Source organism: Artibeus jamaicensis, unplaced genomic scaffold (genome assembly GCF_021234435.1).
Source record: "Artibeus jamaicensis isolate MK-2021 breed Jamaican fruit bat unplaced genomic scaffold, CSHL_Jam_final contig_797, whole genome shotgun sequence".
Taxonomy (NCBI): Eukaryota; Metazoa; Chordata; class Mammalia; order Chiroptera; family Phyllostomidae; genus Artibeus; species Artibeus jamaicensis.
The window spans coordinates 3,659,635-3,675,128 of record NW_026521977.1 but is presented as its reverse complement, the minus strand read 5'-3'; the positions used below and the strand labels follow the sequence as shown (position 1 = coordinate 3,675,128).

At 50.2% G+C, this 15,494-nt stretch overlaps 1 protein-coding gene across 2 annotated transcripts in view; it reads right to left on the bottom strand.

Annotated features, from left to right (window-relative positions):
* MICAL2 (microtubule associated monooxygenase, calponin and LIM domain containing 2) overlaps positions 1-15,494 on the bottom strand; it is a 212,789-nt gene that overhangs the window by 46,252 nt on the left and 151,043 nt on the right. For both annotated transcript variants that reach the window (XM_053673113.1, XM_053673114.1), the window contains 3 exons: positions 10,381-10,455; positions 5,732-5,886; positions 3,408-4,704 (listed from right to left, as the gene is read on the bottom strand). In XM_053673113.1, coding sequence (XP_053529088.1) covers positions 3,408-4,704; positions 5,732-5,886; positions 10,381-10,455 — 1,527 coding nt within the window. The remainder of the gene's footprint in view (positions 1-3,407; positions 4,705-5,731; positions 5,887-10,380; positions 10,456-15,494) is intronic.

The following is a 15,494-nucleotide window of genomic DNA, read 5'->3' as shown; positions in this document are numbered from 1 at the left end:
GTGAAATTGTCACTGTGTGCAAATATTATGATTGTGTATTTTGGGGAGGACCCAGGGGAATTCACTGGAAAATTTTACAAGCAAAGAGAATTCAGTCAAATGGATTATGGTATAGAAATTAATAACTCTCATGTACACAACCAATAGTAGCAAGGTAAAACTGAAATATTTTATGTACAACAGCAACAAAAATTAAACAAATCTAATAATAAACTTAATGATAAATATGTAAAAGCTACTTCATTTACAGTTTAGGATATTCCTGAGGCTCACAAAAGTATAAATAAAAAGTAAATTTATATCATAAGGTTATAAATTCTTTCAAGTTAGTTTGTAAACTTAACTCAATCCTGTAACAGTCTTGGTAGGATTTTTCTTTGTGGAACATAGACAGGCCGAGCCTCAATTCATACAGAACATCAAACAACTAAGCAGAACCAGGACATTTTTCAAGGAGATCAATAATGGAATATTCTTTTTATCTGATAGTATGATATAAAAATTTCAAAATAGATATAAGTATAAAGTAAAATAATTAAAACAGTGTGGTACCAATACATAAAAGACAACTCAATAGAATACAATAAATGGTGTGGAAATCAATCCAGGTACTGAAATCTGATATACGATAAAGATGTCCTCTCGCGCAAGGGAGGAAAAAGATGAATTATTCACAAAATTATTTAAAGATAACTGGGGAAATACCTAAAAAAATAACGTTGGATCCATATCTCATATTTTACACTAGGAAAAAGGTAAATATTTAAGTGTAAAAAATTAAAAACAAACAAAAGACTAAAAGAAAATTCTTCTGTAAACTTGGATAACACTCCTTCTGAACTACTATGTAAAGCCCAGAAACCATAAAATGAGAAATTGCTTACAACTACTATATAAAAATAAAACTTTCACAAGACAAAAAACCACCATAAATGAAGTTAAACACTAACAAAACACTGGGAGAAGTATCTGTAATTCACATCACACAAAAAAGGGCTAAATTTCCCTTTGAAAATAGTCCCTACATATCCTTAAAAAAATACCAACAACCCAGCAGAAAACTAGATAAAGAACAGAAACAACAGTTCACAGAAAAGAAAATATAAATGACTATGAAAAACACTTGCCCTGGTCGGGTAACTCAGTTGGTTGGAGCATCGTCCCGGTAAATCCAAGGTTGGAGGGTGATCCCTGGTCAGGGCACGTAGGAGAATCAACCCAAGGATGCATAAATAAGTGGGACAACAAATCGATGTTTCCCTCTCTGTCTCCCCCCACCCGTCTCCCTTCCTCTCTCTCTCTAAAAATCAATAAACAAAATTAAAACTAAAGATGCTTAATCACCTATAAGATTGGTGAAGATTTTTTTAAAGGTTGGGTAACAAGCTTTATAGAAACAGCACTCTCATACTGCGCTGCTGGGAGTGCGAACCACACCCCTGTGATGGAGGGCAATTTGGTAGTTGCCATCCCCATTCTCAATCCACACATCCTTTGTCCCAGCATTTCCATTTCTGGGAATTTACCCTACAGATAAACCCTACAGATACATCAAATGGCCTAAATTCTCCATTATTGTGTGCAGTTTGCAATAGCAGAAATTTGAAATGACTTAAACTTTCCACCATAGGAGACTGACTACTTAAACTGTGGCACGCACACACACACACAACGGAATACCATGTCGCTATAAAACAAAGCAGAAGGCTCTCTAGGCACTAATATGGAATGACCTCCAAAACAAAATTAAAGTAGAAAAAAAGTGTGTACAACATGCTAGCATGCTAGTAGTTGTGGAAAAAGGAAAATATGTAAATTTGTGTATTCGTAAGTCCTGTCTGGAAGAAAGCCAAGGAACCTGGTGATAATACCCAGCATCAGGGATGGGACCTGGGCGGCTTGGGGACGAGGAAGGAAGATAGGACATTCTGTGCCTTTTGCACACTTTTATTTTGAACTATATGAATGGATTATCTACCAAAACATGTGCAAAACACATTCAAGTTCATGCTATGATATATTGGCTGTAGTTATATTTCAGCCTGTGCATGCTTATACTGAACTTGGCTGGAAATAAAATCTCTCATTAATCTATGTAGCTTTTGGGCTAAGTCACCAAAAGAGATAAATAATTTTTTGCTTGAAAACCTAAGTTCTAAAATAAACATTAAATAAGAAAAGGAAACATCAAAAAATAAAGAAAAACAAAGTTGCTCCACAATAGGAATAGTAGATTCACAGTTTGTTTAAAGCAATCAGACAAATATCAACAGCAGAAAAGAAGTCATGTGTTTAACTAAACTGTCTCTAAGGAGACACATGCACACAAACACACATCCCCAAAACTTTAGCCAGGGAGTGTGAGAGAATACAAGTTACTTTTTTGAGATAGTTACATATTGTTGAATTGCCTTGATTCCTTAACATATTAATTAATTTTATAATTACAAAATCATACAGCTTTTAAACACAAAAGCCTAAGGTTCAACTGGTAAACAAATATAAATAAACATGTTTTAGCTAATAATAAAAGAATACAAGTTTAAAAGTGGCACCATTAATAGAAAATTGGTTTTCGCTTACAGCTTACATGCAATGTTATTTTGAGGCACCATTTTCTGGCTGGTAAAGTAGGAATATTTGAAACCTATGATACCCAATGCAGAGTGTGCTGGAAAAGGTACTTCCCCACTTTAGTGGTGGAATACAAATTGGCACCTTTTCTAGGTTTTAATTGAAATTTATAACATGCGGTTGTAAGAAATAACACAGAGAGATCCCACGTATTCTTCACCCACAGGGTTCTCTTTTAAAGAGCAATTTGTCAGTGCAAATTGAGAATCTTAAAAATATTCACATTTTCATCCAGAAATCTCATTTCTTGGAACCTATCCTAAAAAAATAATTCAAAGGAAAGGAAAGGCTATATGCATAAAAATGTCCGCCCAAGACCATATATAAGTATATTTATATGTATAATTTATATATATATCTGCAAGTTTAACCATAAAAATCAGTCCATTAAATAACACAGCCCCTAGATAGACTGACTATTCTATATCCACTAAATCGTATTTATGTAAACTATGAGGTAATTGGCTTAATACCCATAATATAATGTTGATTTAAGAAGATGCAAAATGTAATGCATCTTTTATACCTATAAAATTTGTATGTGAACAGTGAGTGGGAATGTGCTGACACCATGGGTAATTATCTCTTCCAAAACCCTATAACCTAATTTCGAATTTTATTTTTTCATATTTTTCAAATCCAGGTTTTTCTACTTTTGTCAGAATTTAATTTGAGAAGCAAAACAAAGTGCGAGATGCCCGTTTGTGAACCCAGGAACGGACACTACCTGCCCGGCGCAGACGGTAGCCTTTGGTGAGGAAAGAGCCACTTACTTGCATTGAGCTCTGGAGAAGGAGGACCGGCCCGCTGCCCCAGGTGGCCGACAGGTGGCACCTGCTTCTCCAGGGCCGGGGCATGGTCCATAGGCAGCACCTTCCCCTTGGGGAGGCTAAAGAGGTCACGGAGGTCCTTTCTTTGTCTGGAGTCTTGGAGGGGGCTCTCAGAGGGTTTGTCTTTGAGTCCGAGAGCCGAGAAGAGTGAGATTTTTTTCTTCGGACTCCTGGAAGCATCTGGGAAGGTCTCCTGCAGACTTACTCTCTCAAGGAGCACGGGGACATCTTCCATCTTGTTGCAGGGCGGGGACGGGAACGCAGGGAACGTCCTGGAAGACCGGCTGGGCAAACTGCGGGAGCGGAGGGCAGGGTGAGGAAGGCCAGGGGCGGAGGTCTGGGCAGCTCTGGGGGGCAGGGTGCCGAGGGAGAAAAGCGCTGAGGCCCTGCTTGCCATGTCTCTCCTGGGGGCCTGCTGGTCCCCGTCTTTACTGGGGCTGGTTTTCCGAAGGCTGAATGAGCGAAGGCAAGCTTGTGGCTGGCCGGTGGGCAAAGCCGGTGATTCCGGTTTGGTCCAGGGCCTCCTCCCACCTTCGGAGTTGGGGAGGAGGGGCTCCAGCGACCTTCGGATGGCATTGGCAATGAGCCTCAGTGGGGACTTGGGGGGAGCCACGCTTCGCTCCCCTGGAGTCCTTTCAGCTGGGGTCCCCTCCTTCTCCTGAGCCTCCGCCGGGGCTGGAGGGGTCTCTCTCCCCGCCCTGGGGAGCACCAAGGGGCGGACTGGTTTCAGCACTCGGCCTCCTCTACCGTTCTCAGCACTCTTCTGGGAGAGTTGCGGCCCACCTTCCATGTGCAGGCTCTGGGGTTTGAAGTCACTCCAATCCAGCAGCCTGGTCTTCTGCTCCTGAGTGAGCGCCAACTTCTTCAAGCCCAACTTCTTGCCCTCTGCCAGCTCTGACCCACCCTCCTCTCCCTTCTGGGCATCAGCATTGCCTTCCCCTGAGTTCTCTCCAGCCCTGGGAGGCAGCTCTGGGTCTGGCAAGCACCCATCCTTCCTTGCAAGGACGTGTGGGCCTCTGTGGATGCTCCTGGGGTCCTGACAGCCATCGGAGGCCATCTCTGCAGGGCTGGGTGGCCTGGGGCCTGCAAGGCCCTCTGCACCAGGCCTCACGGGGCAATATTCTGCCCGCTCCAGCACCCGACCGTGAGGCAGATATAGAGGGATTTTCGTGGGTGCTTCTTGGGCTCCGGCTCGCCTCAGAAAGGTTGGGGTAGGACTGAAATGACCTCTTGAGACCTGCTGCGGGGAAAATTGCAGGGATTTAGAAATTTCTACCATTTATTTTTATGAGGAAGGTACAGCTCAGTCTATAGCCCCCACACTCCCTCTTTCCAGGTCTCAGATATACAAAGTAAAAAAGAATTCTGCCTAGGATGATTTCAGAGGGCAGCTCTTCATTCACATGGCTACCTTGGGACTTGCTGGGATCTGCCTGGAGCCCCGTAGCAGCACTGATCAGAGGCTTTCCTAGGTCTTGGATCAGGTGGTTAGGAAGCCAGAAGGTAAGACAGAGAGATGGACAAGCTCCCGGGCCAGTGATGGTGGGGCCGGCCTGGCCCCTTTGGGTGGTCAGGCACACAGGCTTGGCTTGCCCAGCCAGGGTCCCTACCAGCAGGCACGCTCCATGCACAGGTAGGTTCCTCCAGCTACCAAGAAACAAAGACTTCCTCCTTGAAGCCCCCCTGGGCTGCAGCTACAGAAGCAGGATGGCCGTTACAACCTTCCCGTGACTTTTTACCCCAATGCATGTTCCTGCCACTGAGAAAGTAGTCATTTCTAGCTTGCAGAAACTTGGCCCTTGGCAAAGGCAGACCACAGGTGGACAGTAGAAGGCGTGGCTGTGCCCTGCCCAGAGCCGTGGCTGAGGGGTGGGGCAGGGGGCAGGGGCTTCGCAGGAGCATGCGCTCTTCTGCCTCATGCACTCTCCTTCCAGAGCCCAGAGCAGGGGCCAGCGGGTCCAGAGGCCTGATAAACTCACGTTAAAGGAGAGTCCAACTTTGCATTTCTCACAGATGCCATTATCTATACAAGGGAAATGCTGCTTCCAAGATCCTCAGCTCCTCCCAAAGGTACCCTGAGGTCTGCGCCTGCCCTCAGCACCCTCGGGGAAGGAGCAGGGTGAGCTTCTGGGAAAGGGACTTGGAAGGAGGCCCTGGCTTTGCACGTGTGGTGAGAAACCTAACAGCACTGACAAGCGGGAGTTAGGTGTCGAAGTGGAGGTGCAGAGGCAGCTCACTTTCCTAACAGGGCCCTGCGGGGCGCCTACCTGGGGCAGGGAGGAACCGTCCGAAGCACTGCCTGTGACGCTGCCCAAGGAGGACGCTGGGGACGTCGTGGCAGAAGAGGACGAGGAAGGAGAAGCAGAAGGGGAAGCTTCCCGTGGAGGTGACGCAGTTCTTGTGTGGTTCACTGGCGTCAAACCTACCAAGGAAAGAACACACGCTCGGTTAGAGTGGTTATTACCTTATCTCATGGTGAAAAGAGGAGGCTGGGAGCACCAACTCTGCAGGTGCAGAGGGAGGAGGAATCAGAGATGGGTTCGAGGCCCCGAGGCCCACGGCCTGAGACCTGCAGGGACTCGAGCAGGACTGGCAGCGCCTGCGGGCGAAAGGGGTCTCAGGAAGAAAAGCCTGGGAGCCTCAGTGCTTTGTTCTCCTGTGAGAACAATCCCGAGAAGTGAAACAGGAAGTCCCGCCCCTGGTGTTCCTTAGAAATGCGCGGGCCACTGTGGCTGGAGACTGGAGCCGAGGGAAACCACTTGCTCAGTAAACCACCCGCGGCCTCTTCCTACAGGAGGCTGAGGCTGAGGCTGAGGCTGAGGCCGCACCGCTAGCGGTGGGCACAGACAGGATAGGCAGTCGCCGCTTGTGAAACAGCTCTTATTTCTCACAGGGGTGCCAAGGGGCTCAAGATGAGAGGGCCACTGTGGGATTTTCAGAGAACACATGGGAGGGAGGTTATGATGAGTATCAGATCATTTGAAGCTTATGGAGTGAGGCTCGTGCTAGGCCTCTGTTGGTCCGGGAACAGATGAGGTGCAGTGGATGAGCTCAGAGCAACGTGAGAAAGGAGTGTGGACAAGGCCAAGAGGATGAGCCTGGTTCTGCGGGGGATGGAGGTGGGGGGTGTGTGAAATTGACTCCTTTAGCACCAGCAGAATTCGGACAATGGTAGCCTAGAAGGTCAATCTTGTTCTCCCGCTCTCACCTTCCCTTCTCTCCTGAGGGCACACACCCGCGCACAGACACCCCCTAGAATCCCCACACCTAAAGCTGCAAGCATCTCGTTTCCATACTGAGCCATCTCAGGAACATGCCCTCAGAGAAATTCAGAAGGCACCATGCCTCGTTCGGATTCGCCCGTCACTGTGTGACCCTGCAGCCGAGCCAGCTCTCCCACAAGCCCTCCCAGCATGCAGGGCTGCCCGGGGTCACGGTCTCTCACTATCCACTCCTGCCTGGCTCCCTGCTGACCCATTCCCACATTCCTCCAAGGTGCCGGCCTTCCTATTTTAGCTCGCTTGCTAACTCAACACAATCCCCTGGCTTCAGTGTCCCCAACGCTGTGGGTAAGAACGGGGTTCCTCCTCCGGGAATCGCCCAGGCCAGGCCAAAGCCACGGCCTGACCCAAGAAGCATTCCTTTCGGGCCCAGCTTCACAGGGCACCAGGCGGGGGGATTTTGGCATTCTGTCCTGCTTTGCTCACACACATGTGCAAGCCTGTTGGAGCAGGTTCCCCAGTCCTGGGCTCTGGAAAGACGGCCACTGGGCACATGCAGTCAGGAAGTCCCCAAAGGGAAGCCCTCCGGAATGCTTCAGTGGGGAAAGGCAACTCAGGGGAACAGATCTGGGGTGGCAGGAAGGAGCTGCTGGGGAGAAAGACTGCTGGCTGCCCAGAGCTGACGCAGGGGAGGCAGCTGGCCAGTTACCCAAACCCCCGTCTCAGCCCACGGTGAGATGGTTCGAACCTAAAAAGGCAAGAGTTGTGAGCTGTTGCCCAGCTCCCTGTGCTCGGCTTGCCAAATTCCTTCTCCTCCTCTTCCTTGCCCCTCCGTCTCCTCTCTCTGCCACCTTCTGACTCAAACCCTGAACTTGTCTCAAAGTCCCCTCAGCTCAACACATGGCCTTTTTATTCCACCAAGGAGCCTTCTGGGAACCTTCTGACACAGCGCCAGGGCCACCGCGGCAGCCGAGCCCAACAGGCAGGCCTCGGGGTGCACGAGGTCCCGACCCGGCAGCCGCTGCCTCTCTCTGCCTTTCTCTAGTCCCCACCCTTGCCCAGCTAGTGGGGTCCCTTGCCACGCACATTCCTCACACAGTCTCCAGGAGAACGTGGGGCAGGGGGAAGAATTTGAGGAGATGGGCTAACAAAACACCTGCCGTTCTGGCCTCTGCTTGGGAGGTGGGTGCCACCTGGGAGAGGAAGGTGAGGCCAGAGCAGAGCTGAGCGGTGAGAGGGAATCTCACCTGCCCGAGGTGGCTGATGTCTTTGGGTTCCCTCAGAAAGTGGTAGGGGGGAGCCCGGAACCTCACCTCCTTTACATCCACACCAGCTTCCTGACACTGAGCAAGTTTCTTAACCCCCCACCCCTGTTTCCCCCACCGGTAGAAAACAAGAAGTCTACTGCTGCTTCAGGAGAGACTGAAGGGATAAAATGAGATAGAGATGCCCAGTGCAGGATGCAGAAATGCTACATGCTGGCTAACCAGTAATTCCATCTGCCCTCCCTTTCCCACGTACACATGTGGTGTCTAACAAATACACCACTGAACACTGAATGGCCGACCGGTTCCAGAGGGCGCTGCTCACCCACCACCGCCGGGATTTCTCTAACCTGTGCACCCACTAAGTCCCCATTCATCATCTCAGATCCTTCTCTGCCAGCCCTATCTTTTCGTTAAACCCTGGCATGGGCCAGCCAGGGTGTCCTGCCCTGAGCAGGGGCCTTAGTCCTGGGTGCTGCTGGTCCTTCCAGTCCCTTTGTGCAAACAGGGCTGATGAGCCTGGGTCGCAGTCCCACAGCCCATCTGGATCAAGTGCCTGTCCTCTGGGCCCTCTGAGTCCTTGAGGTCATTCAGATGAACATGGTCACCTAGAGGAGGGTGCCAAGGGCAACCACACAAGGGCAACCAGCCTTATGAGGGCAGTAAATGAACAGAGAGGCTAGTTCCCCATGTTTGCCTCCCTTTATGACAGGACTAGACTTGCCCATTGAGGTTTCCTCTTGGGGAATATGAAAATGACAACAACAACAAAAAGATAGCTCTAGCAGCTTTCAGCTCTGAGGATTTTAAGAGACTGGGGCTGCAGGGCGTACCTTCCCAGAATTTGGAGCTCAGGTAATGGTCCAAACGCTCCCAAAGTCTTGGAGCGCCCTCTAGGGGCAGCAGCCTGCACAGGCCTCAATGCCTGTGCTTCGTTTCTGCACTCAGTCCAGCCTGCTTGTTCCCTGGTTTGTTCATTCATCTTCACTCCTAAACTCATTCATTCATTCATTTATTCATTCAGCAAGGAAGTACTTGGCGCCTCCTTTGGGCCAGGCTCATGCTAGGCATTAGGCCCATAGAAATGGTTCAAACTCAAGGCCTGCCCTCAAACCTCCTTCTACCAATACCTGATACTCCTGAGATAACTAAAGACAGGCTGAGGTCTCCAGGCCCATCCCAGCAACCGTGCTGCTGGCTCCCAGTCCCCTCTGCTGGTACTCAATACAGATGACTGGAAGCACTGGGTTGGAATCTGCACCCAAACGGACCCACCCATAGAAGCAGAAGTCCCGTGACTGGGGGAGGGTTTGTGGTGGGGGTAGACGAGATGGTTTGTGGAAAAGGCTGGGCCCAGGTCCTCAGGAAACAGTCCTTGGCTCCTTCCCCTCACTCTTACTGCCTGGGGCTGTAAGCTGATCAAGTTATTTTAGGTTGTCTCAGGTGAGGGGTCCTACCCAGGTGTGCAGCCCTGATCCAGCCCCAGAGGCACCCACGTCCCCACCTGACCCCAGTGGAAGAGGCAGCAGGTCTGGGGGTTGCAGGGAGAATGACTCACTGGCGCTGACTCAGAAGGAAGGAGTCAGCTAAATTAGCACTCTGTTCCAACTTCAATAATGTTTCATTTTTAGAAAACTCTGTCTGACCCAAGGCTTTCCTGGGACCATCTCTCCCAGAGCAAGGTCCGGAGAGGGGTATAAGGGCAGGAAGAGGTGGGAGGCAGCTATGGACTTGGAATTGGAAGAATCCCTGGCCCTTTCTTGGGCTCAGCGAGGAAATCCCTGCTCTGTAGTTGCTGCCCAGGGAATAGGGGCAGCCCTGGGATGCTAGGCTGTGGTCGCTGCGCCCCCTAGTGGGAGCCTGCTGCTTTGGCAACCACCGCAGGCCCTGGTCCTCATCCACTCTGCTCTTCTAAGCGATTTGCAAGACCAACTCTCTGAAAAACGGAGCAGGGCAGTGTGTATTTGCGCATGTGCGCACACTTGCTTGCAAGCACCTATGAGTACGCCTGTGTGTGTGTGGCTTCCTTCATTGCTTTGCCTATAACCGAATGAAGTTAAGCTCCAGCTCAACTCCAAAGTACTGAATCAAAACATACAGTGACCCAGGGCCTCAGAATCCTCATCGGTGCTTCAAAAAGCCTGGAGCTGATGCAATAAGGTCTCTTCCAAGTGGAACTGAGTTCTAAGGCTCTATGACTCTGGAGTGGAGACCTGAGGGGGAAGGGAAGGTCCCAGATCCCTTGGGAAGTGCTTCCTCTAGTCAGCAGCGGAAATAGGGTCAACCTTGTATTCCTGTCCTTGCCCCTCACATCCAGAAGGCCAGGTCAGAGAGGCCATGTAAGGGATGAGAACAGCTGTCCCTGAGAATGAATCAGAGAACTCTCCCCCCCCCCCCCACACCTCCACCCCCAGAGAGCTCATTACTCACTCGACTGGAATTTTCTTCTCCAGTTCTGGTATCTGCTGGGAGAGGGAGACTGGAAGCTGCTGGCCCGCTGCAGAGCTGTAGTGGAAAAAAGAACGGGGCAGGGAAGATGGGGAGGGAGGAAGAATGTTAAACATGTAGGAAAAAGTAGAAAGTTTTCTCCTCCGGTTCATTTGCCAAAAGTTAATCGGTTAATGATCGTGATTGACTTGTTGTAGACTGCTCTGCCTGGTTTTAGGAATTGTATCTCGACCCCTTGTGGCTAAGGGCAAAGGATGACCTTTGGAATTCTAACCACAGGAGACAAAGCTTGTCTCTGGTGGCAAATGCTGCCTCAGTTTCCTCTCCCTGCCCCCAGTGCTTGGTCGGAAGTCAATGACGGGTAAGACCCCTCACAGCGGGGGGCAACCTAAGCCAGATTTGATCACTTGGGAGGCCTTCATGGAAGGACTTGGGGGGCTGCAACAAAGAGCAATGGACTCTCACCCCCAGCTTTGTCAAAGCCCGAGTCCCCATGTTCTCTGGGAGAAGCGCTTCCTGGTTCTAATCCCCTTCAGCCTGAATACCTGATGGGGAGGGATGCAGCTCCTTGCCTGGCCAGAGTGTGCCCTGGGGAAAAATCTGGCATCACAAAGACTTGCTGATAAACCTGTGAAATCTGCTCTGCCAAGAGTGCTTTCATTCACATGTTAAGGGTTCGAGCAGGAAACCCTAAAACTCTGTTCCTAACAGACTCGGACTCACAGTAAGCACTCAGATCTCTTTGAAATGTTATCTACTGTTTGATCCTTGTTGCCCTGTATTCCTGTGTATTACAACCCAATAAAAGGCTATGGAGCAGGGGCTCCTCGGAGATACTGGCTGCAGCTGGCCTTTTTCCCTGAGAAACTGGCCACTGCTCACTTCTCCTCCCCAAGCAGATCACATCATGTCTTGGTCGTATTCACTCATGACTTGGCACTTGGGGGTACTTGCGAGAAAGTCGCTCCTGCACTGACTGAACCCCTTCCTTCCTTCACACTGCACCTTCCTGTCCCCACAACACGCACCTCCAATTTCTCACTCACTCATGCATTCATCAAATATTCATTGAGACCCTGCTATGGGGCCTCAATAAATACCAGAGGTCCTGCTTGAAGTGCTGCCACCTTGCAGAAAAGGGCTCATATTATGAGCCATCATTAATAAGCATACATATGTATACATGTTTATTTGCCTACATGTATGAGCCTACACATGCATGCCCACCTACATGCACTTACTTGTTTATAGCAGAGCTGAAGTCTCACATCAATGCCCCGTATTTGCAATAGATAAAAACAGGGCTGCTCTCACTGAAACCTGGAAGCTGCAGAAAGCTCTAACCTCTTTCCCCCTTCTCAGAGCCCTGGATATCCTCTGGGGACCAGTTTTAACTGCATCTCTGCATCATCCATTGTCTTGAACATCCCCTTGGCCTTGGTTCCAATAGGAACATGCACAGGAGGCTGTGGGTTATGCACTGGAGACCCCCCTGCCATCTGGGCCTTGAGAATTAGCCGAACAGAGCGAATACCACATGGGGAAGAAAATGTCCACACTGGGCCCTCAAATTTGGCCTCAGGCCCCAGGTCCCTGTGGTGGTTCCTTCACAGCCTGGAGAGAAAGAATGGGGGTGGCGAGCTGCAACGCTCACACGGGCGCGGCCGGGAGGCATGGGAGGAAGCGAGGCCCAGGGAGTGCTGTGGGTGTGGGAGAATGAGCGTAGGGAAGCCCGAGTGCGGGATGCTCTGAATCCGAGGCCCAGCTGGCACAACCCTGTCTCTCTCGGTACAAAGTCCCAATGCGACTCCCCAGCTGGTGCTCAGAGCTGGTGTCAGCTCTTCCCAGACGGGCTGTGCAGCACGGGTGCCAACCACTATCCGGGGCTGCCTTTCCTTGGGACAAGACCCTTCGGCTCCTGACACCCCTCCCCCCCTTACTCTACTCAGAGAGGCCTGGAGTCTGCTCTGACTGGCGGGTCCCCACCCCACAGGCCTGCTTCCATAATCACACCCACGGGTCGAGGGCAGCCTGTGGGGACAGGCACAGGGTGCAGGCTCCCCATCTCCCCATCACAGGGTGAATGGTCCGCCTAGAATTTTGGTCCACTCCCTCCCACCAGTGCAGGTTGGGGTTTCCCAGGCTGGGTGTTTGGCACAGCTCTGTCCTGCTAAGTGAAGTTGACCTGTTCGTCAGCTAATGGAGGAGCTACTCCAGGAACACAGAAGGATGCTTTAAGCTCTTACTGCTTCTCCCTGGCTTCTAACTCTGTAGACAGGAGCTTATGAGAAACGGCTAAAGTTCATGAGAAGGTTTCCTTCTCTGGTGCACACAGGGCAGCGCACACACATTTTGCCACAACAGGAGCAGCAGGGTGGACAATGGTCTGACCTGGTAGCTCTGAGCGGAGTAAAGCAGGACTGTTCCCCCACCCCTGCCTTTTTAATTTTTTTTTACTATTCATTTATCCATTCACTCATTTATTTATTTAATTTCTTCATACCTATTTTAAGGGAGTGCTTTTGGAGATCTTAAAGGGTATTGTGCCATATGGCGCTGATGTCATTTTATTGTTACAAACCAGGAGTGCCCTCCATAGATGGAATTATTGTCAGAAAGATACCAAATTCTCTAAATCAGAGTAATTAGGGGGCTGATGTCCTCCTAACTCTAATTGGTTTATGTCCAAAAGCCCAGGGGGGCTACACCAACCCATGTAGTTGCTCAGGCGTGCATTTTTACCACGAGCTCACCCAGCCAGGCCTCTGGGAAGTTTCTCTTCTGAGACTCCCATAGCGGGGGACACAGCCCGCCTGCTGGGAAGCCTCGGCCGGTCGACAGAAAGTGCAGGTACTTGGCCCTACTCTAGACCCACTGAGTCTCAATTTCTCAAGGCGGGAGGATAGACACATGCCTTTTAAACAAGATTCATTCTTAAGAATGAATAAGTTAGGTGTTATAGGAGAGCATGGCTGAGAGTTTCCTCTGGCCTCCATAACTCGGGGCTGAGGTTCTGTTTCAACTGTCACCCTGGGTGTGCTCTGTGCTGAAGAGCTTTGAGGAGGTGCTAGGTTCCTTGGTGAGCTGAGGTAGTCCCAAATTGTGGTAAATACATGTAACACAAAAACGACCATTTTAGTCATTTTGAAGTGCGGAGTTCGGTGGCGTTGAGGACCTCCATGTCGTGGTGCCGCCACCCTACCCTCGGTCTCCAGGAGTCTCCCCTCATCCCGGGCTGAACCTCTGTGTCCATTAAACAGCTCCCTGCTGACCCTCTCCCCCGGCCCTGGTAGCTCCGTTCCACTTTCTGCCTCCACGAATCTGACTATTCTTGCCACCTTGGGGACGTGGAGGTCACACCACATGTGTCCTTTTGTGTCTGGCTTATTTCACTTAGAATGATGACTTCAAGACTCATTCACGTGGCAGCGTGCGACAGAATTTCCTTCCGTTTGAAGGCTGAATAACATTTCCTTGTGTGGATGTAACACAATTTGTTTATGCATTCATTCACCTGCTGACGGACAGGTGGTCATTTCCCCTTTTGGCGGCTGTGAAGGATGCTGCCGGGAGCACGGTGCACCGACAGGATTCTTTGTGAAGCAGTTTATCTCGCTCTGGTCCAGCATTTCCCTGGCTGTCCTCAGAACCATGGATCCGATGAACACTGTGATCCATCCAGCTCCCTGACACCCACAACCTGATGCTAACTCTACATTATCTGGCAAAAGGATGCACTCACCACAACCAGCAGCACACAGCACAGCACTTACACCACACTGGAGGCTTGGCCCTTACAACACGGATGGCTTTGAGGTGATCAAAGCCCTTACAGGTGAAGACAAAATTGATGGAAGATGGTCTGAAAGTCACGTGGCCTATCCCCTTCTCTTTCTGCTCTACGTTTCTTTCCGGATTAAACTGGACTGTCAGAAACACAATGCTTTGGCTGCACGGCCCCGTTCTCTCTGCCAGCCCCCGTTCCCCTGGGAGAACTGCTCCCGTTGAGCCCTGCTCTGTGGCCAGGCCCTCAAGTCCCAGTGAAAGTGTGAACGGAATGGCTGGGGCAAGGACTCTGGCTGCGCGGTTTGCAAAACCACTGTTGGGGACGTATCCAGTGCATCTCTCAACATCCTCTGTTGATGTGAGCTGGAAAATTTCTCCTGGGCAGAGCGTTAGTGGCGCTTGCTCTGAGACCTGCCGCTGCAAACCAACATGCTTTTCCCTCCTGAACAATGAGAATAAAATCGTCTATTTCCTTGTTAACGCTGGCCACCAGGGAATCTGGAATCAAATGTATGATCCCACTATACCAACTGTTTAGGATTGTGATACTCTCTCTGAGGGCTGTACCTTCTCAATTGATTTACCAACCCTGATCTCGAGGCTTCGTCTTTCATGTATACAATACATACATACAATTTTGCTTTATGTCTATCTTATACGTTGCCTGAAATCCCCTGGCAACTGAAGGGAGAGGAGAAATAGGGGGAAAGAATAAAAGGCAGGTAGGCTTTATATTTATGAGTGAGGAGGCTGGAGCCCCAGGAGGCATAGGGGCCAACCGAGGCCAGCAGTGCCCAGACAGAGGCAGGCTGCACCCAGCTGGGCACAGCTCAGCACTTGCTCCACTGCAGGTGCTAAGCCTTTTTTGAACAGCTCCACAAATGATACTTAGCAAATGGGTCCTTTAAAAAACAGAGGCTCACGGAGGGTGGTAAATTCAGAGTTTGCAGGATTCAGGGCCTCAGCCTTGGTCTTCCTGGTGCACCACTTTCAGGGTTTCGGTAAAACTAGCCCCCACCCCCATGAGAACATTTCTAGGATCAGGTGGAGAGTCTGCTCTCCGCCACCAGAGGGCAGTGCAGGACAAGTTGAGCTCCCACTCTCCCAGGCCAGCCTACAAGTCCTGCTCCTGGCAAGTTTCCTCTATTAGCCGGTTCTTCCCACCCAGAGGATGCATGTTGAAATCCAAAATACCCATTGAAGCCACCTTTCTGAAAACAAGTTGGGTTTCTAAGGACAACTACTTCTTAGGGTGCGGAAGCACCCAGCATTGGACCACACTGCTTACTTGCAAGGAGCCCCCAGGAAAG